The sequence below is a fragment of the Ictalurus furcatus genome, chromosome 13 (genome assembly GCF_023375685.1).
Source record: "Ictalurus furcatus strain D&B chromosome 13, Billie_1.0, whole genome shotgun sequence".
NCBI lineage: Eukaryota > Metazoa > Chordata > Actinopteri > Siluriformes > Ictaluridae > Ictalurus > Ictalurus furcatus.
Window position 1 is genome coordinate 13,965,536 of NC_071267.1, and position 22,048 is coordinate 13,987,583.

Genomic DNA, 22,048 nt, shown 5'->3' on the forward strand with positions numbered 1-22,048 from the left:
ATATCAGTGACAATCGTATATTGAAATGCTTGCTGTTAGGCTCAGGTACGCTACAGCTGTGCAATACAAAATAAAATACATCAGAAGATAATGAGGTAATGAGGGAGGAGAGAAGAAAACTGGGAAAAGAGATTATTTAAAAATACAATATCTATACAAAATATGAGGAATATATTCTTTTGTATAGTATGTACGCCTAGTTATGCATGCCTATGATATGTAAGTAAAGTGCAGATCTAGTGTAACTGTAAACACTGGAATATGTGCAGTCACAGTATGTGAAAAAAGAGTGCAACAGGTTGTAAAATAAATAGTAGCTGTGTGCAGTTGTAGTGTTTGAGCAGCCCTCTATAGACAGAGGACTGTATAAAAAGCAGATGAAGCAGCAGTACAAAGTAGCATTTAATTATTTAAAAATTATTTTAAAAAATTAATTTTTTAATAAAAAATCTTTATTTAAATAAATGTAATATTTAAATTAGATGTAGTAGTACAGTATGTGTAGTGTGCAATAAATATGATCAATATTATGATAGTGTGCAATAAATATATGCAATAAATATGATCAATACATCAGCATACTGCACAGCGTCAAGACTTGTTCCTTAGCGGCAGTAAAGTGCCCTTAGAAATATTGCAACATGCCCAAAAGTGACAGAAACCTGTGAAGAGATGAGCCCATGAGTGTCTTTGAGCTATCAGTAAGGTGACCAGTGTGTGGGAGGTAGTGATAGCATGAGTGAAAGAGTGAAAGAAGAAGTAATGACTGGTTTACAGTTTATTTACTGCAAATTATCATTTCAATATGGAGTTACAGTATACCAGTAAGGGGGCACAAGATAGCAATCTAGCAGCAGCAACAGTCTCTGTGTGAGAGGATTAAGGTAATTGGCTTTAAGCACTGTTATTTTAGCATTCCTGTTTTACCTGCTACTTGTCAAGCCCAGGACCAGGACTTAATAAGATGCCAATTATTATTATTATTATTATTATTATTATTATTATTATTGTTGTTGTTGTTGTTGTTGTTGTTAATGAGGAGGATGCTGAAGATGATGAGGATAACAATAATAATAATAATAATAATAATAATAATAACAATAATAATAATAATTTCAAGACATCTGAAATTGCACATGTGCATTGAAATAAACCTACATGACATCATGTAAATAATGTGTGACCACATGCAAAAAATAAACCACGTGCCCCACATGTGGAAAAATGTGTGAAACATCTGAAGTCTCTAAAAACCACATGTAAATTTCACTGTGCTTAATGTGATTATTATTATTATTATTATTATTATTATTATTATTATTATTATTATTAATTCATTTATTTATTTATTTTGCAAAGACATGTATTGTAAACAAATAGAGGACAAAGAAATGAAAAGTTTAGTGAAATGCTATAAACTGAATAAATTAAATACTTTTGCAGTAACAAAGAGGTTGTATTTTTTTTTGTCTGGGTATAGACTTTCAACCTGTTCAAGTGAGGGATAGCAAAAGATTTACCGCTGAGGCTGGATTGACCTGAGCTGCAGAAGCATGCAGGAGGAAACCGGATAAAGAGATTTTAGCAGGTGCCAAAGCTTTGCTTACTCAACATGGAAAAAATAAAGAACACTGGACCATTGCTTGATCATGGTCATGTTAATTTATTTATTTTAAAGAACTATTTATTGGTCAGTGTTAATTGTTTTCTCCACTTTCTTTCTACTTACATCACTGCATTTTAGACTGGTTTTAAAACAGAGTAGACATGGCACACATAAAAAAGTGGTGTGACTAACTCTATATAATTGACACATTTTTATAGTATAATATTGTGTATGGTTGTGAGAGTAGTGTGTTCTCTATACGTGTTTCACAAATTGGGTACTTGGAGCTACTACAAGGGGTGATATAAAAATATGAGGGAAAAAAGAAATAGTGATAAAAAAGTCAAGAAATAAATTGAATTTGAATACAATTCTAACCAGTAATATTAAAACAGACGCAGTTGTTGGTATAAGCTCATATCTCCCATTAAAATAGAATAGCAATGCTTTAGCTTGTACAAATCTGCATAATGAACTGTGAAGATTTGTAACAGTTTAATAAAAATTAGTGCTCAGGCACAAACTATTTTTCACATTCTCTTTTAAATAGTCTGTTCTTTTTCTAGCTGATATATAGTGTATTATTCAACACATGCGTTACATTGAATGGTCTTTTGATAGTATCAAGATTCATGGCTTTATTATTGAATGGACAAGGAACAGGCAATTGTACTGCACAATGAAATCTCATGCTTTATGTTCTTTTCCTCATAATTCCTTTTGCAGTTTAGTCATATAAAGGGGTCTTGGTTTAAAAAATTATTGAAAGAGGGTACTGTAGTCAAAAACCAAAGCTCTACACAGTGTGAGAACATAATTCCTAGAATTCAAGAAGTTTAATATATCCCAGAAACAGTAAAGAGATTTTATGTCTACAAACTAGATATACATTTTTCTCATTGCTTCAAGAGAAGTAAATTTATCCACCATGTGTGTTTGCCTCTTACCTGAGACTCCTATACAAAAATCTACTTCAGAAATATTTCAGAATCCGTGTCCCCAGACAAATCAGTTGTGTTTCTTCATTTGTAAATGCATACACTCCCTTAGCATGCTCCAAAATGAATATTTGCTATGAATACCTCAACTGCCCTGGTGAGTGTCTTAACATCCTCTAGAGATAAACCATTATCCGCATTAGTGACGAAGGAGCCAGAGGAATTACAGGGACAGGCGAAATGGCTCTAAAGAGACGCCTAACCACAAATCTTCAGCTGTCATTTCAATGCAAGCTGATCACTCATCCTTCAGTGAAGGGTTCTGAAAGAGTAGGATCTCCACCTAGTGATTATTTTAGGAAGGTTATCTTTCAAAAAATATACCAAATGAAATGATCATAAATAGATTAATTCTAAGTGTAGTAACAAAAAAAAAGTATAAATGACACAGTATTATACACAATACTTTATCATGTCCACTTAAATGAAAGGAGAAATTTTGTTTCTTTGTTCCAACAAAACTTCCATAATTAATGGCAGGAACTTTCCAGGTGTATAAATATGCAGTTGCACACATGTAAAACCTCTTTTCATACATTACCATGGAATAAAAACAAAGTTAAATAGACCATTCCTCACAATTAGGGCCATGACATTGTCTCTAAACATAGTGAGCAGGATGGGGAAAGAGGGCAAAAGAGCCCAAAGATCATACTTTTAGAATTACAGTTTAGTTCAATATTGCAATTGTCAGGTTTACACGAAACAAACACTTCCTGATAGCATCTAACGATATACAGTGCCTGAATTTCACGAAGTGTCATTAAACTGCAATTGGCATCATATATTGTGGCCATGAGATCAAAATGACAAACATTTTGATCACTCAGACCTTCAGCATACAGCACACACACTGTAAATGATGGTGGTGGATCATTGATGTTTTGGAGCAGTTTTGCAGCAGGTGGCTCAGGGATTCATGTGAAGATTGATTGAATGATGAAACATTATGGACAGAAATACTCTACAAATGTCACCAACAATGTTAGACATTACAGAAAGAGTCTCTGCTGTTATTTTCTCCAGGGCTCACATCACCAAAGGGTGAAAGGGTGCTGATCATTTAGAACGCAGGGTTTTTTAGAAAAAGAAATGCATTTTACAAACCTATATTTGGGCTCAAAATATAGCTTATTACATGTGTTATTCCTTTAAATATTTATTTTTTCTCATTTGCATGAAGTTGTATTTTATTATTAATTCTTGAGTGCACTATAGATGCTTAATGTGGCAGAAAGACATAAATGTCACAAGATATTTCAGGGATTAAAAAGAGGATCCATGATATTGGATGTATTAACTCTGGTGGAACCAATGTTTCTTCCAAACCATCTTCAAATTTCTATTACAGAAATATTATTCCATGAATCCAAAAAATGACTTTACCGGCATTTATTTCTACATCGAACATTGCTGTTTATGATATGCGATCAGACAAATATATAATAAAAGAACCAAGTCACTGTTGATAAATCTGACATTTTAAGTATCTCTTTATGTTGAGTATTCCACTGATCAGTCCATAAATACATGACATATGTATGTTAACACAGTACTAATGTACGTTCTCAGAGTCCACACAGAGTTCATGATTATGGATGTGAAATTTCTTCAGCCTCTCAGATTGCAAATAATTCAATTCAGGCTGCTGATTCCTCAGTTTTAGGTGCTGCCTCGAGCTCGGCACTGTCTGCAGGCTGCTGCTGTTTAATGTACTGCCGGAGGAGAGCTGAGAGGTATGCAGGGTGCCGATGCAGCATTGAAACAGTGTGTGAAGTCATCAAGGTCAAGCCTCCAACCAGCTCACCATGGACCGTACGCATGGTCGGAAGCTTGGAGTAGTTAAGAATTCCTTCTCGTGAGAGTAGCGTGTTCTCAATACAAGCACCTGGAAAAACAATTTTTGTCACTCTGTCATGGATTCCAACATGGAAAGAATATTGAAGACAGTTGTATAGCCAGTTAATAAGGATGAAAAACTCACCTAAGAGTAGCATCTGAGGACTACTCCTTAACACTTGTAACATTTCCTTCACTTTTGGCTCTTTGCTGACAAACAACACAGTTTGTCCAATGAACAAAGGCTGCATGTTGCTATATGGACTGCTGGGAAGAAAGGATCTCATTACCTAAAAAAGCAAGAAACCCAAAAAAGAAAGCATTTGTGAGGAACAATGAACAGTTCAATGCTCTACATCATGGAAGACAGTTTGCAGTTCACTGAAACCAGTCATTACCTGGTTGGGGAAAAATTTTATGGTGATGTCATGTTTTCTAAGCCTGTGCTTCAGCAGCAACATGTCCTCAGCATTGGCGGCATTGTTTTGGAGCACAGCAATCATCTTACACTCACTAAAGACAGACTCCAGGTCTCTCTTTAACAGCCTCTCCAGGCCACTTTCCTAAAGGAAATTAAAAATCACAGAGTAGCCAAACAATTTACATTCAGTAGTACACAGAACCAAATTGCATGCGTCTCTTTGAGATGCAAGGAGAGAGAAACCGAAGCAAGTCGAATGGAATATCCTCACTCTCTCAAGCGTCACATCAAAGCGACGTCAATTAATGATGACTGGGTTCAGTTGGATTACCTCACTGCGCTTCAGGGATCTGCCGTTATGTTGCTGGAGTTTGGTTAATAACAACATTCTTAATAAAGCCAAATCCACTGATAGCACGTGAAATGTCTGGGTTATTAAATAATGAATTAATAAACTATACATAAATTATCACATCTTTTGTGCAGCTTTGCATATCCAAACATGCAAGGATCAATTAATTACAATAGTCATTGTAAGAATATTATTATTTAATTATATTTGACACAAAATTCCACCACATCATCAAAGCATTTTTTGTTTGAGATTGTGGTAGATGTAAAGGAGGAGGGGAATTTATATGTGCGTCAGGTTTTTAGACAAGAAACACTTGTGTATCCTCGCTCCTACCTCCTCTGGATACTTCCTCACACCACGTTACTCGCCTCCTCGCGGTGCAATTAGAGAACTGATATGTCCTTCAAGATGGTTGACTTTGATCGATTTCCAGGTCACAGGGTGGAGGACGGAGGAGCGAGGAAACATCAGTTTGAGTATCGAGAAGCACCCCATGTCGGGTTCCACTTCTGTCAGCCAAGTACACAAATCTGAGGCTGCAATTGGCACAGGCTCACACAAATTGGACAGGGAATTTTGGGACTGTTAATACCAATCATCGCTTGTATGCCACAGCTTATTTGAATGTTGTTGCTGACAATAGGTATCCCTTCATGGCCACAATTTACCCATGTTCTAAAGGCTACTTCCAGCATGATAATGCACCATGTCACAAAGCAAAAGTCATCTCAAACTAGTTTCATGAACATGATATTGAGTTCAATCTCCTTCAGTGGCCTTCCCAGTCTCTGGATCTGAATCCAATAGAACACCTTTGGGACGTGGTAGAATGGGAGATTCACAGTATGAAAGTAAACCTGAAAAATCTGCAGGAATTGTGTGTTGCAATCATGTCAACATGGACCACAATCTCAAAGGAATCCATACCATGAAGAATTGAGGCTTTTTGAGAGCAAAGGGAGGCCCTACCCAGTATTAGTATAGTGTTCCTAATAAAGAGCTCAGTGAGTGTACACAGACAGACAGAGAGAAATCACGGCGACAAATTTTTAAGAATATTACTTTTTTTTGCCCATGCATTCAACTTATTTATACAGCAACATAATTTATAACCCTCAAATACAAAATCAGAGTCAATAAATACAAAAAACAACCTGTTATATCACTTAATTTTCCAGTTGGGATATAATGTATAATAGGACTGTTTATTATGGTAGTGAGATCATACAGTTGTAACCTGAGTGGAGACATTCCCTTACTACATAGTAAGTGAAAAGCAGTATGCCAGAGGGGTAATATGTCCAAATTCTCAGAAGGCGAGACACAGTAGGCAAGAAATACCCTGATGGCGTACTGCCTCCAGTGAGATTTTGCAGTATGCTGCCAATGGACACTTCGTTAGTCAAAAATCCCATAATGCAAAGGGACTGGTGCAAACAAGCTCTGAAAAAAAAAATGGTGGAAGGCAGAGCATCGGCTCTTTTTAAGTATTAAACCTTGGTTAAACAGGACTTGTTTAACAATACCCGAATAAAATGCTAACTTGTTGAAGGTTTAAATAAAAAATAAAAAAAACAGTTGTCACAGCGTTTGAAACCTTTTTTGTGATCATCATGCCTTAGCTGGCCAAGCTAATGGCAACAAATTTACCTCAGCCTGTTAACACTGCCCTCGTTACATTACTAATTCAGATAACTGTCCTGATATGCATTTTGCCGTTAGTGCGGTTGCTTTAATTTGGTGGTCCCTTTACGAATTTAGTGTTTATAATGACGTCGAAGGTCACATGGCAATGCCTATATGGCAGATGTAGTATAACCAGCATTTTTTTCATACTACACACATACTGATTAGTACATACTGTTTCCACGGCCATGCACAGTACGTACTGCCACAGTATGTTACTTCGGACGCAACCATAGTTGGCCAAGGTGCATGTGGAAGAACTCAAGGGGCCTTCACAGAGCCCTGACCTCAACCCCACTGAACACTTTTGGGTTCTAGCCTGACCTCACTAATGCTCTTGTGGGTGAATAAGCAAATCCACACAATCTAGTGGTTTTTATAACAGAAAATTGGGGGAATAAATCTGGAATTGAATGTTCAAAAAAGCACACATGGCTGTGATGGACAGGTGTCCACAAACGTTCAACATATAGTGCAATTCATACATGGAAAATGCATTGTTATAATCACTTATAAAATAACATTTGATGTTTCTAAATATAAGAATAAATATAATAATGACCACTGGTGGTTCTGTCACAGCACTGAGCTCACTATTAAATCTTCCAATCTGGTTTAGTTATCACCGACCTCTTTAGTCTTCTGCATGCGTGGTGTGAAAGCTCCGGGAGGAGCAGCGGGTTTAGGTGGAATGTATTCTGTAACAGCCATTAGCTTCTGCTTCAGAATGTGCATGGGCTTTCTGTGACGGGTTACGGCCTTGGAGCCATGACGCACACTCTGAACCAAAGGCAGACATCCTGTAAGGAAATAAAGGGCATAGTTATTGTTATTAATCATGATGTACCACAAAGATATTACATATACTTACATTAATACTTTTACAACACCCTTTGCCTTAACAATGTTGAACAAATCACACTGTTAAGAAGATGGAGCTGTAATTCGCTTTGGATAAAAGCGTCAGCCAAATGAGCAAATGTAAATACAGACCAAAACACGATTTCAATTAGATTCCCCCAACCCCCCAAACTATGCAGGTAAATAACTTCATAGAAGGCGTCTCAATCCCAGAACTGGGGCATCATGCAGTGAACCATTGTGTGTTATTCCTTTAGAGCAGGAGAACTCCACACCTGTGCTGTGTATTCGGTCCCCATATACAGTACACACCGCCACTGGTGCAGAAATCCATTTACACGGAGCTACTCGACTTTACTTTCTTTCTTCTTTTTTTTTCTTTTTTAAACTAACATACAGTTAAAAAAGTAGGTATTGATTACGAATTCGGTCAATTCAAAATATCATTCAATAATCAAGAAGGAAAAAAATACCTGTTTTTATAACAATCCTGCCACACAAGGTCGCTGCCATCTTACACCGGATGTGACGTTAAGTGATGCCGCGCTTCATGCATTTCTGCAGAGGACTAATGATGTGTCGTTCATGAACGATTCGTTAATTTTGAACGAATCTTTTATATGACTCTGGATCAACGAGTTGTTTCAGAGAGTGATTCATTCATTTTTGACCGCGCATGCGCTGAAACATCCCCATAGATTCTGTACTGGACACAGAAATTATTACTTCACGTCTCTAATCGTTCGTTCTGAATAACTCGAACGGTGAATTAATCATTTCTGTTTCCGGGGAACAGACATGAAAAAAGAGAGAACGACTCGGTTCGGAAGGTGAACTAACAGACTACATAGCCTGAAGACCTAATGCTAAACTATTAATTAATCACTTATGTTTCTCATAATTCGGCCTTGGTTGCATTAGCCTATAGTTTATTAAGTACTAGATATGTTGGGGAATTTAACATGTAACATTTTAATTATATCCTGCTGAAATAAACGAAATGACTCAAAAAAAAAAAAAAAGATTCGTTCATTTTGTTGAACGAGATTCAAAGTTCCGAGTCAGTAAAATGATCCGAACTTCCCATCACTACAGAGGACTAACTGAGATTCAAAACATTGGCTGCATACTTACCTACTACACAGTAGGCGAAAAGCAGTATGTCAGAGGGGTGGTATCCGAATTCTAAGTATGCGAGAAATACCCGGATTGAGTAGTGCTTCCGGTGAAATTTTGCAGTATGCAACCAACGGACACTCCGCGAGTCAAACAGCAAGTCGTTACGTCACGGCCATGACAGCATGAAGGTCTGTTTGTTCAGCTGCAGCACCCTGAAGTTTATCAGAAAAACTGGACTGATCCTCCCGCCTGCTTCCCATTTCTGCTCGAAATCGACGGATGACGACATACAAATGGATCTGAGTGACATGAGAAAGAAATATAAAAGCGACGAGGAGGTAATGTTCATGTCTTGGATACACCTTTGAATCTAAACTCGTTCCTGCAGTCGCTCGAGACCTTCACGTCATGACCATCTTAATTAGTTAGAGTTGGTGAGACTTTACAATAACAGTTCATGAATAATCATACACTAATACCCGAATTAATGCTTAGATCTAATGATGAGTTAAGGCGTGTACTAATCACTGACTCGTGCGTGAATAACGACATGTGTGTTAGGTAATGTGTTGATTAAGTGTAGGGATAAACTAAATCAAGCATGTTCTATGAGAAAGAAGATGAATCAAACGTGCATCATTTTAAAGTATTTATTATCAAATGTAGAAATACCTGTTCTGCGGCATTCTCTATTCATTTCTCTTCAAATCCCACAATGTAACTATTACTGTAACTGTTAATGTAAAGGAGCAATGTCCCACCCAGAGCAGCGCTCCTTTCAGTGAATACTGTAACATTTATTCATTTAGCGGATTCTGTTGTCTGTTAATATTTAAAACCAATGTTATGTAAGATTATTTTTACTGTTTTAGACTTTAGATGTCGCTGTGTTGGGTACGGTGGCTTAGTGATTAGCATGCTTGCCTCACACCGCCAGGGTTGGGGGTGCGATTCCCGCAGCTGCCCTTTGTGTGTGGACTTTGCATGTTGTCCCCGTGCTGCAGAGGATTCCTCCGGGTATTTCGGTTTCCTCCCCCAGTCCAAATGCATCGTAGGCTTATCGGCATTGTCCAAAGTGTTCGTAGTGTATGAATGGGTGTGTGAACGTGTATGTGATTGTGCCCTGCGATGGATTGGCACCCTGTCCAGGGTGTACCCCGCCTTGTGCCCCATGCTCCCTGGGATAGGCTCCAGGTTCTCTGTGACTCTGTCGGATAAGCAGTATAGAAAATGGATGGATGGATGTTGCCGTGTTTATTTTGACTGCTTTACTGCATCTGTATCAATCAGGTCTCCCGGTGATCTGTCCTACCTCCTGTCAGGCTCAAAATACCCATCACAATGTGCTACCACCTTAATAAATAAGGTCAAATCAGGTGTATCGCATCCAACATTATGTGCAGGACTTCAGATATCGCGCTTCCAAGCTTGATAGCGTATTGCGCATGCGCACTTGTGTGGGTAGCACATTCTGAGAAGTAGCACATATTGTCAGAACACTGGCTTTAAATCGTTAGGAGCAGTCACCCATTTCTCTCTTGTGCGCTTGTTCATGTTTTGGGCCACTGCCCCTTAAAATGTCTGTGCACGGATTGAGATGAAATGATTGCAGTTCGTTATTAATGCGTCTTTCTACGTTCGATAATAAACACTTTGAAATTATGCACATTTAATTCATATTCTTTCATATAGAGCATGTTTGATTTAGTTTACTCCTACATGTACAACCTCAATCCGGACAGTAGAATCTGTCACTCTCTTCAAAAAACAGCTAAAGACCCACCTCTTCCATGAATAGATAACTAACCCCTAAAATGCCAACCCCACATTATCATTTAAAAAAAAAAAACCTACTCTGGCACTTACACCTCTACTCTGCGCACTTTGCTTTCTAGAACTCAATTAAAAGATCTTGTATGGTAGCACTACTTGTATTGTTCTCCGCTTGATATATCGCTTTGCTTGTATTTCCTCATTTGTAAGTTGCTTTAGATAAAAGAGTTTGCTAAATGAATAAATGTAAATGTTAATTAATAGATTTATAATGTTAATTAATTAATAGATTAATTAATTATTAGATTAATAAATGTAAATGCTAATTAATAGATTAAATAACAAACATGCACTAACATGTACTTAAGGTGGTTGTTATTCAGGCATGAATTCATAAGACTTACATCATAGTTAAGGTTAGCTGTTCATTAGTTTGTGATTAGTACACACCTTTACTCATCATTCAGTCCTATATTAGTAAGTATTTATTCAGGTATTAGTACATGATAATTCATGTACTGTTACTGTAAAGTGTTACTGACGTGTCTTGTGTAATATTTATTTATTGGCTTTAACATAGTACTTAGAGGTTTGTTATATTAAGGCAGTTGTAGATATCATGATCTAGCTGTCAAAAGATATTGTACTACTGTATGGAGCATGTGAAGGAATTCATGTGCATCATATCAGACAATATCACATATAAACCGATACAAGCTCTTTTTCTGTATAGACCCAGGCATATTCATTGCCGTTTTCCTTTAACCCCACAGGCTTTTGAAGAGGATCAGCTCATTTCCCTTGACCCTATTAAGCAGTTTGGCGAGTGGTTTGATCAAGCAACAAAGTGCCCTGAAATTGGTGAGGCCAACGCCATGTGCCTTTCAACAGCAACCAAGTGAGAATGTTATGCATCGCATTATATTTTTAAGAGGAGTTGTGCTTCACTTTAAAAACCTAAACAATAGGCTTGTGTGTGACTTATGCCTGAGCTAAAATTAAAGTAAAAACAAATGGTTTACTCCAGCTTTTGTCATTTGTCCTGTGTAAAGGGACGGGAGGCCTTCTGCTCGAATGTTGCTGCTGAAAGGTTACAGTAATGAGGGCTTCCGCTTCTTCACAAACTACGAAAGCCGTAAAGGTAAAGAGCTGGTGAGTCTTTCCAAACAGTCTTTCTCAACTGTTTTTTGATAGTTATCCTTATCCTTAAGTTGATCCTTATAGTTTGTTTCAGAGTCAAAGTACACCCAAAATTTACATGGTCCATTTTAATCCATTCTTGTAGGAGACAAATCCCCATGCCTGTCTTGTCTTTTACTGGGAACCACTGAATAGGCAGGTGAGTGTATACACATTTATTCACTTAACATACTGCAGAATTATTGCCACAAAGAGAATGGACAAAATGATTGTACAAAATATACACTGCAGACAATTCAAATTATATTATATGGCCGAAAATACGTGGACATCACGTGAACTGATGTCCTGATTTAGTCCCCCTTTCTCGTTACCGGGATGATCCACAACTGTTTTTTTTGTTTTGTGATAGTTGTTCACAAGGCCCTTGTTTGTCCTGAGCAGTTAAACTGCCCACTGTTCTTCAGAAAAATCCTCCAGGTCCTGCTCATTCTTTGGTTTTCCTGCATCTTTTGCATATTTGACCCCTTTCCAACAGACTATATGATGTAGAGGTCCATCTTTTCCCACTGAGGACAACTGAGGGACTCGTACACAACAATTACATAAGGTGCAAATATTCACTGATGCACCAGAAGGCAACAAGATACATTAAGAACTAGGGGGGTGTAAACCTTTGAGAAGGATGATCAGTATAAATTGTTATTATTTTGTTTAAAGATCTTCCTTTTTTTTTTTCATTTAGTACTGCCCTTCAGATAATACATAGTATATTTTCATGTTTCCCAGAAGACAAAATAATAACAAAATAAAAAAAGCATGCCATTTTTATGATCCCTCTTATTATTCTTTTATTATTATTATTATTATTATTATTAACATCTTGCAGATTCTACAAGGTGTATGTAAACTTATGACCTCAACTGTACAAATGCAGTTTAAAATACTTTCTACATATGTACAATAAAGGGAACCTATATGATTCCATTTAAATGAACAGAGTATGTTCCATGAAAGTTGGCAATAATTATAGGGTCTGGGTTCTAGGGTAGTTTATTTATTTACAAATGTAAATTTATGTAAAAATGTGTCCCCATAGGTTCGGATTGAAGGTACTGTAGAGCGAATCACACGTCAGAAATCTGCTGAGTATTTTCACTTGAGACCCAAGTGCAGTCAGATTGGTGCAGTTGTGAGCAAGCAGAGCAGCGTGATACCCAACAGAGGGGTGAGCAAACAGTTTTTAGCCTCATTTCTGTACCAAGCTGTACCATTTAATGGTTGAATGAGAAAGAAAATCCTGTCTTAATGGCCTGATTTTCTACTCAGTACCTAAGAGAGAAGAATGCGGAGTTGGAGGAGAAATACAAGGACTCGGAGGTCCCCATACCGGATTACTGGTATGTGTCAAAGAACCGAGTAGCTTTAGATTGCTTTAGTCAACAGCCTACATAGGAGCTCCATTTGGTTATTATATTGGGAATAATACTGAATACTTCCTTTCACAGTATTTATTCTGACATTGTCTGATTCATGGTTATTTTATATCATAACTGTCCAGTGTTTGTTACAGTTAGTTTGTTCTTCTTTGTGTAGGGGAGGCTACATTGTCAAGCCACATCAGATTGAGTTCTGGCAAGGTCAAAGCAACAGACTGCATGATCGTATTGTTTTCACAAGAATCAAGGAGGGCGAGACTGAACTTCAAGAGATGCAGCATCAGGCCGAGGGAGGTTGGGTGTATCACCGGTTAGCACCCTAACAGGAAACCCTTATCAGAGTCATCATTCTATACTAACTACAGTATATTAGGAAGTTAACCAAAACACAGATGCTTTTTGTTTAGGTAAGATTCAGGATATGCCAAGTTGTAGTTTTATCTGTTTTTAGACAAAATGTTTTTGTACCATAAAATGAATAGTTATTTTAGTCTGTAATGTTTGAGTCTCTTCAATAGGTTAGTATCGCTTAGTATTGCAAAGGGCAATATGGTGATAATGATACACTCTGACACCCTAATTAGGTGATATTGTCTTTAATGTAGATAATCGCATCATTTAGTTTGAAATACGATATACAATTGTGCTTTCATTATTTGTTAGTCACAACTCTAATAGCAAAGGAATAATGGTCCAGTGATAGCGCATGCTTCATCTGGCCCACTAGGAATAATGGTGATGAATTTGTTTGTATCTGGCTGCCAGATCACAGTGATAGCTGGAAAAGGCTGCATGTTTACAGCTGGGTCACTTTCAGCCCTAAATTGAAATGCAGCACAAGCACTGGTGCATTTCGTCCATATTCCAAAAGCATATTTGGACCAGATTTCTTTGCTATTACAGCAGTGATATCCCTAAACCTGTAGAAACCACATTTCTACATTACTGGCATTAGATAGTATGTAAATGATTTTTAGCTGGTAAGGGATCTCGACTGGTTCTGCAAGAAAATATCTGAATGAACAAGAAAGCATTACCAACCATTTTATCCATGAACATTCAAGTTGTTTTACTGTAGTGTAGTAAGTTCCTCTAATGATATACAGATGCTGACAAATTAATGGGAAAAAAAATCTACAAGTCTCTGGAACTGTACTGAAGTGATGAACATCATTCCTCTTAAATTATATTCCCTCATAGGTGTTCAGTTGAGTTGAAATCTGGTGACTGTGAAGGCCATAACATATAATTTACATCATTTTTGTATGCATCAAAGCATTTGGAAGATCCCATCAGGATAGAGATGTTTCATCACAGGATAAAGATGATGAGTCAGAATAACCCAAACCCAAAGATCCCAAAATTTGTTTGTGAATTTAAAAGAAATGTGTTACTCAGTAGTTGGTAGACCAGTAGATGGCAGTGTTGGAGCAAATGATACAGAAGTTGGTCCCTATGCCCACTATTTTACAGTTGGAACAGAGAACCATCTTGATCTTTTGTCAGTCAGTTGATTTTATTAGGCTCATTTGATGAAACATTAGGCAAACAATAGGCAACACGTACCAAAGTAGATATGTTGTATTTAAACATGTGTACAGTATCTGCCCTTTGTGAATGTCCTGGTGAAGTAAAACATTGAAAATAGCCATACTGCTGTCTTTGCTTAAACATCCAGTACCATTACATAAATCAGTACACAGTTAGAAGGTTTTTTTTCAACAGGCAATCCCATGAGTATGCTAAAATGCACATGAAACAGGTCTGATTAAGTATTACACATATTACAATGAATAATTAAACTCTAAATTAGTTTTCTATAATAATGGTCACATAGTATGTCTCTTTACACTGAGCAAATATCCCATGCTGATATCGGAACACCTCTTCAGCACACCTCTTTCATGGTGTTTGTAAAACGTGTGTGCAGGTTTGGGTGTGTGAGTGGGTGGGTGTACCACGTATGAATGAGAAGCATCTCCTTTTTAAGTATGTGTGCTATTTATCTACAGCAAAGTTCTCGTCAGTCCTGTCGTGTTCACTGAAAATACTTGAATTGTCAGCCAAAGTGGATCGAACCTTCTTTTTCTCTTTGAAACGGCCAGAGTGAGAGACTTTGACATGACGGCTTTTGGCTGCAGACCTGTCCACAATCTTTTCCAGCCTGGTGTCTAGGTGACTGCCAGCGTTATCTGTGCTTTGAGGAGGGCTGGACAGCTCTTTATTGCCAGTGTTGCTTCCGTACTCAGTTGGGATTTCATAAAGGACCTTGGACTTAGAAGAATTCTTCTTCAAGAAGGTCACTTTCCACCAGGCAGGGTCAGCCATGACATATACAAGACAAAACTTTGGACCTGCAACAAAGGTGATTTATGTTGATGTTATGTTGAGTTACGGCTCACTCCACAATCAGACTGTACAGCTGCTCCCCTTTGTGCAGGGAGGGGTTCCTTAAAACCTAAATGCTGCTCACTGTTACGTGAATAATTTTCTTTTGCACATGTACAGTTTAAAGAATATTTCTATTTTTATTGTATTTGCACTTCTGTTTTTACACTTTATTTTTATTTTATTTGCACTTTAATTATACTCTTAAGTCAGTAATCTTATTAATTCACTAATCTTATCTATCTTATCCCGGGAACGGTAATACACCCTGGATTGGATACCAGTCAATCAAGGCACCATTCACACACACATTTACTCACTCTTTCAGATTTTGTGCCAATTTAGAGTTGCCAATTAAACTACTGGTATGTTTTGGGGAGGTGGGAGGAAACTGGAGAACCCAGAGGAAACCCACACATGCAGGGAGAATGTTGAATTCATTCTAATTTATGTAGACTTATATTTTAATCCAGTGTGAATGAACATTTTCTAATATAGGTTTATTTATTTACCATTTAAACAACCATCAGTTGATACCTACAGTATGTTAATTAACATTGTTTAGTAATCCTGAAGTTTACGGTCTTTCAGTGTTAACTAATGTAGTAAATAATGTTAGTTTACTGTACCTCACTTTAAACTATTAACTGTTAACTCCTTCATTGGTGCCAAAGGTTTTGCATTTGAAATACTTATGTAAGTTCATTTACACTTCTTACAGTCCCCATTTCTCTTTTAACTGGTTTAAATGTTATATGTTGATGCAATTTATTGCACTACAAATTAGTATGTTATTTTCTTGAAAACGTAATATCTCAAAATAAATTGCTTCCTTTGTTTGTTTGTTTTTTAATTAAGATTATTTTTGAACATATAGTACAATCTTAACGTACTTTAGACAATAAACGCATGTAGTTTATGAATTTCTTTTTATTCAAACACAAAATTTTATGGTCACTTTAGCCAAGTACCAAGGACTGCTAGCGAGATATAGCAAACTCTTTCCTCTGTCAATGATTACATGAAGGAAGACCTCCTGATTCTAGTGCTGTTCAATTAATGAACAGTACCACTGGATCCTTTCTCTTCCTTGAGATCTAAGTTGTGCCAACACACACACACTCACACACTGTTTTGCATACTGAATTGTTTGTTTCTGTGTGAGGCAGGACTGCATGTAATACTGTAGTATTACACATATACATAGAGACCATATACATGCTTACATGTGTGGGTAAGCATGTCCCATCGGTATGTAATTATGAAGGACTCCAAAATGGCATTGATGGCAAAGGTTTGATAATGGAACAGTTTGCTTCTGACACAGCCAGCAACCAGGACAACTTTCTCTTAGATAAGGTCACATGCTTCCCACTATTAAATTTGTAATCAGTTTGATCTTTTGTCTGATAGGAGTTACAAGTTTAATTGTGCAGCATTTTCTTCTATAGTATTTCAGCCTGTTAGGAAGGAGTGAACTGTTATATGAGCTCACTATGGCAAATGCACCACATGATAGACCTGGTTCACTTTAAAGTTGGACTGCATATTAATTAAGATGGGATCTAAGATTATGCATCTAAATCCAAAGTATTTTTGTCCTTTGAATATTGGGCATCTGTTTGCTGAGTTAAAATGTCTAACAAATGCCAAATATGGACAGGTCCAAGGGAATATTAGACAATCAGATAAAGGAGCCAAGTATATGCGAATGAGATCCGACACTTACATAAATGTCACTTTCATTTACAGAAAGCAGCTTATTTTTAAGGACAGTTGTAGGTCCTTAACAGCACTTATTTCTAGCACACTAATCACATCTCTTGGATGGTGTCTTCTTTCACTTAAAGAAGTCACTGGTTTCGTGTTCCAAGAAGTACACAATAATCCAGCTAAGAACAGTAGCAATGAGAAAGAGTAAAGATAAAATAAAGAGTCTTCATGTACTTTGGTCATATTCTGTAGAACCATCTAGAATTATGACCAGCAATATAAGACCATATTGTATCTAACTACCATTTAATACTACTTCTAAATTTCCATATCACATCATCAATTGCTTAAGTTATTTTGTTTCATTCTCTGTCTGAGCAGATTCACAGATCACAAAGCATGTATATCATGCACTGTCTAAACCTTGACAATCAATAACCAAGTTCAAAGCCTTTTGCTGAAACAATGTTTGAACAAGGAAATAGTTAGCAGAAAGACAGCCAGGCCCAGTAAAGTAAGCCATAGTCACAGGAGTATTATGTTTGCTCACTGAACTGGGCTTTTATAATATCTCTCTCACCTGGGATAGGTGTGGATATTGTCTTGGTTACTGTGGGGTTTAGGAGGCCTAATCAGTTTCTATTTCTCTGACTAAGCTCTTTCACTGCTTTAAGAGCAAGGCAGTCATCCATATCCACTTTACCCCGATGGCTATTGTCCCTATCTTATCCTTTTTATTTGACTCAAAATGATGATACCATCTATCTAATATAAATTTTAATAAAAGTTTTAGGTTCATGCCGAGTGCATGATTGCTATCTGACATTGAGCAATAAAGCGCCTCTATTCAAAATAATCACTTCTAATTAAAAGGAGAGAGAGCACTAAGCAGTAAAAATTGCTGCATATACCAGCTACTTAAAAGCCCCGTGTGTGTCCTTAAAATTAAAATACTCCTACATACACACATGCAACAGCTTATCTTGCATGATTCTGATGTATTGTATGTAGAAGAACGTGTAATGGCCTACAAATTACCGATCAAGCATTTTCAAAGGATTTGTACTCAAGTATCATTTTAAAATTGAATTACCTGATTCAAAGATAGCTGTGTTTCAGATGAACAGATGTTCACATTAAGTCAGAAGTATGTAATAATCTACCAGCTGTTTTCTTCCATCCTCCTGTGTATGTTTCTTCTGTCAATGACTCCGAAGCGTTGTCACTTTTTGAACCTTGAAGCTTCCTTAATAAATCTCTGGTTGTTTTCATTTGGCACCAAGGAGTTGCCTTCCCCACTGTCTCCCTATGCACCCATACACAGACATACACACTGAGAGAACTGTTTATAGAGCCTCCCACAAGTGTCTCAGTTCAAGCTGAAACTTAGGGACGACCCTTTGGAACTTGTGTAAATGTTACAGCCATGTGAGTGAAAAGGGGGAGGGTTCAATCCACCAAACTGAACCAATCCTATAGGAGTGTGATGTTGACTTCTAATGTGCATAGTATATACAAAGGGCCCCTCAACATTCTGGATGAAGACAATAAACACTTATTATAATAAGTGGTCATTCTGATATAATAAAGGTTTTGAAAAAAAAACAAATGCCTTTCTTTCACTGTGATAACTGAAAGTAAAGCTTTTTCATCCCACTCACCAATCACTTAATACATAAAAGACATAAAAGATAAAAGAGTATTGAATTTCTTTGAACATGATTTTCCACTGTAGTCTGTTTGTATAGTACAGTGTACTGTTTAGTGTGCTGACTTTGGGATCCTGCAAATCTCACATCTCAAAACACACAAAACGATGCTGATTTTAAAGGAACTTCAAAGCAGTGTACTACCTCTTAGATTTTTCCTAATAATCCATTAAACCACTGTCCTGTTTTATTGCTCCCAATGGACCAGGCAGTGAGAATCATCTGGGTACCTTCTTGTTCATATACAGTTCTTGTTCTCATATATATATATATATATATATATATATATATATATATATATATATATATATATATATATATATGCACACACACACACTAGAATTTTCTATATTTCTGCATAAATATGACATAGAATGTCATCAGATTTTGACACAAGTTCTAAACGTAAATAAAGAACCCAATTAAACCAATGAGGCAAAATATTATACTTAATCATTAACTTACTAAGGGAATTGATCCTTAGATATTACATATCTGTGAGTGGCAAAAGTATGTGAACCTTTGCTTTCAGTATCTGGTGTGACCCGCTTGTGCAGCAATAACTGCAACTAAACGTTTCTGATAAGTGTTGATCAGTCCTGCACATCAGCTTAGAGGAATTTTAGCCCAGTCGTCAGTACAGAACAGCTTCAACTCTAAAATGAATTTGGGTTTCTCACATGAACTGCTTGCTTAAGGTCTTTCCATAACATTTCTTTTGGATTAAGGTCAGGACATTGACTTGGCCATTCCAAAACTTTAATTTTATTCTTCTTTAATCATTATTTGGTAGAACAACTTGTGTGCTTAGGGTCATTGTCTTGCTACATGACCCACTTTCTCTTCAGATTCAGTTCATTGACAGATGTCCTGACATTTCCATTCATTCACTGTTCCATCAATGATGTAAAGTTGTCCTGGCCCTGATTCAGCAAAACAGGCCTAAACCATGATACTACCATAACCATGTTTCACAGATGGGATAAGATTCTTATGCTGGAATGCAGTGTTTTGCTTTCTCCAAACATAATGCTTCTCATTTAAACCAAAAAGTACTATTTTGATTTAATCTTTCCACAGAAAATTTTTCCAACAGCCTTCTGGCTTGTCTATGTGATCGGTAGCAAACTGCAGACAGGCAGCAATGTTCTTTTTTGCAGAGCAGTGGCTTTCACCTCGCAACCCTGCCATGCACACCATTGTTGTTCAGTGTTCTCCTGATGGTGGACTCATGAACATTAACATTGCCCAATGTGAGAGAGGCCTGTAGTTGCCCTGGGTTCCTTTGTGACCTTGCAGACTATTACATGTCTTGCTCTTAGAGTGATCTTTGTTGGTCAACCACTCCTGGGAGGGTAACAGTGGTCTTGAACAATGGACAAAACATTTTTAGAGATGGTTTTGTAACCTTTTCCAGCCTGATGAGCATCATCAACTCTTTTTCTGAGGTCCTCAGAAATCTCCTTTGTTTGTGCCATGATACACTTCCACAGACACGTGTTGTAAAGATCAGACTTTGATAGATCCCTGTTCTTTAAATAAACAGGGCTCTCACTCACACCTGATTGTCATCCCATTGATTGAAAACACCAGACTCTGTTTTCACTATCAAATTATAAATCCATTTTTTCTTCCCACCACATACAGACATGACCACATGTACACCATACAGAGTCATATGTTTAACAGCTTGTAGATATCCTGTCCTTCAAAAATGGCAATAGGCTCCTACTCCTATTGTTCCATGGTGAGTGCATTTGTTTCTTACAGTGGAGGAACTCTAAGGGTTCTGCTAGATTTTAGTGGGTTTTTCTTGTTAATTTTGCTAGGCTTACTCACTTCGCTGAATTAGTTATTGTACCACTGTTGTTACCCAGAGGTGGCACTCACCACTCTTTTTTTTTTTTTTGACAAGGTTGGCTCCCTTGGTGCTATCTCCTCCATTCACATCCCTTACCATCTAGCCAACTAGTTGGCCTGGGTATACATGCCAGTAGCGTGGTTGAGTGGGTCTCCTTGGTTATGTTAATTCTGTGAGCATGGTAAGAAGCTGTGATGGAACCTGACTCACATTCTAGACAACTTGGTGCCAGAAGTGGCTCAGCAGGAGTTAAACCCCCATGTTGAAATATTGCCTTAATTTTGTCTGAAAAGTAATCCGGATTGATCTCCCTCTTCTTGTATTAGCTGCTAACAGGTTCTAAACAAGCTGTGACAGCCAATCTCAAAATGGCATTGGTCCAAGTAGGATTAGATAGTGATGTTCAGAATTGCAGAATTCACTACACTATCATGCAAGGATTTTCTGAAGAGCTTTAATGATGGTTCTGGACAGTTCAGTCGCACCCCGGTTCAGTGTCACATGTAGTATGACTGAGCACAATCAGGGTGACTTCAGTCACATACCTACTGTTGACATCTGCATCACGTTCTGGTGGTCCAACAGATCACTGTAACCTGATGTCCACAAGTTAAATATGTCCGTTGAAACCATGAAAATGCAGTAGTGGTCAGTAATCATTAAACTCTGTGAATATGTACCACTATCAGATTGAGGCAGCAATTTCTCCCAGGAGAGTGTTGTCCGTGTCTGGAAAACTTTGGCACAGCACAGGTGGACCTCTTCACTGAAGCCAAGTCAAGTGATTGTGAATTGTGGCTTTCCCCAGTGGAGTCGAACAGCCTGCTGGTGTAAGATATGCTGGACCATGACTGGCCCTGCCATCTACTGCAGGACCTTGTCTCCCATTTGGTACACTTTGGTGGCATCCTCACTTTACAGATCCTCTGAAAGGAATCAATTCAGGATTAGAATTCTGATTTCACATCACATGCATAAAAATCAAACATGAGGCTAAGAAACTGTTGCAGTTGCCAAAAAACTACTGTAACCACTTTTCACAGAATAGCCAAACACACATCTGCTGTCAGTATGTATTACAGAAAAAAATAGGCACTATATTAGTGCTGTAGTCAAGTTAATAAAAGAAGGTAAATACAT

At 37.4% G+C, this 22,048-nt stretch overlaps 3 protein-coding genes across 3 annotated transcripts; 1 reads left to right on the forward strand and 2 right to left on the reverse strand.

Moving 5' to 3' along the window:
* Positions 1 to 3,620: 3,620 nt before the first annotated feature.
* mrpl10 (mitochondrial ribosomal protein L10) lies at positions 3,621 to 8,769 on the reverse strand. Its single transcript, XM_053639566.1, has 5 exons — positions 8,240 to 8,769; positions 7,536 to 7,705; positions 4,842 to 5,006; positions 4,589 to 4,733; positions 3,621 to 4,492 (listed from the first exon to the last, which is right to left on the reverse strand). The coding sequence occupies exons 1-5, from the start codon at positions 8,277 to 8,279 to the stop codon at positions 4,245 to 4,247; spliced, it is 768 nt and encodes a 255-aa protein (XP_053495541.1). The 5' UTR covers positions 8,280 to 8,769; the 3' UTR covers positions 3,621 to 4,244.
* An 87-nt stretch (positions 8,770 to 8,856) lies between these two features.
* On the forward strand, positions 8,857 to 14,890 carry pnpo (pyridoxamine 5'-phosphate oxidase). The gene is made up of 7 exons (XM_053639565.1): positions 8,857 to 9,223; positions 11,432 to 11,556; positions 11,711 to 11,810; positions 11,944 to 11,997; positions 12,898 to 13,026; positions 13,128 to 13,198; positions 13,395 to 14,890. Exons 1-7 carry the CDS (start codon positions 9,068 to 9,070, stop codon positions 13,558 to 13,560), a joined length of 801 nt encoding a protein of 266 aa, XP_053495540.1. The 5' UTR covers positions 8,857 to 9,067; the 3' UTR covers positions 13,561 to 14,890.
* Positions 14,891 to 14,939: 49 nt separating this feature from the next.
* On the reverse strand, positions 14,940 to 18,871 carry prr15lb (proline rich 15 like b). The gene is made up of 2 exons (XM_053639567.1): positions 18,432 to 18,871; positions 14,940 to 15,591 (listed from the first exon to the last, which is right to left on the reverse strand). Exon 2 carries the CDS (start codon positions 15,563 to 15,565, stop codon positions 15,236 to 15,238), a length of 330 nt encoding a protein of 109 aa, XP_053495542.1. The 5' UTR covers positions 15,566 to 15,591; positions 18,432 to 18,871; the 3' UTR covers positions 14,940 to 15,235.
* Positions 18,872 to 22,048: the final 3,177 nt, after the last annotated feature.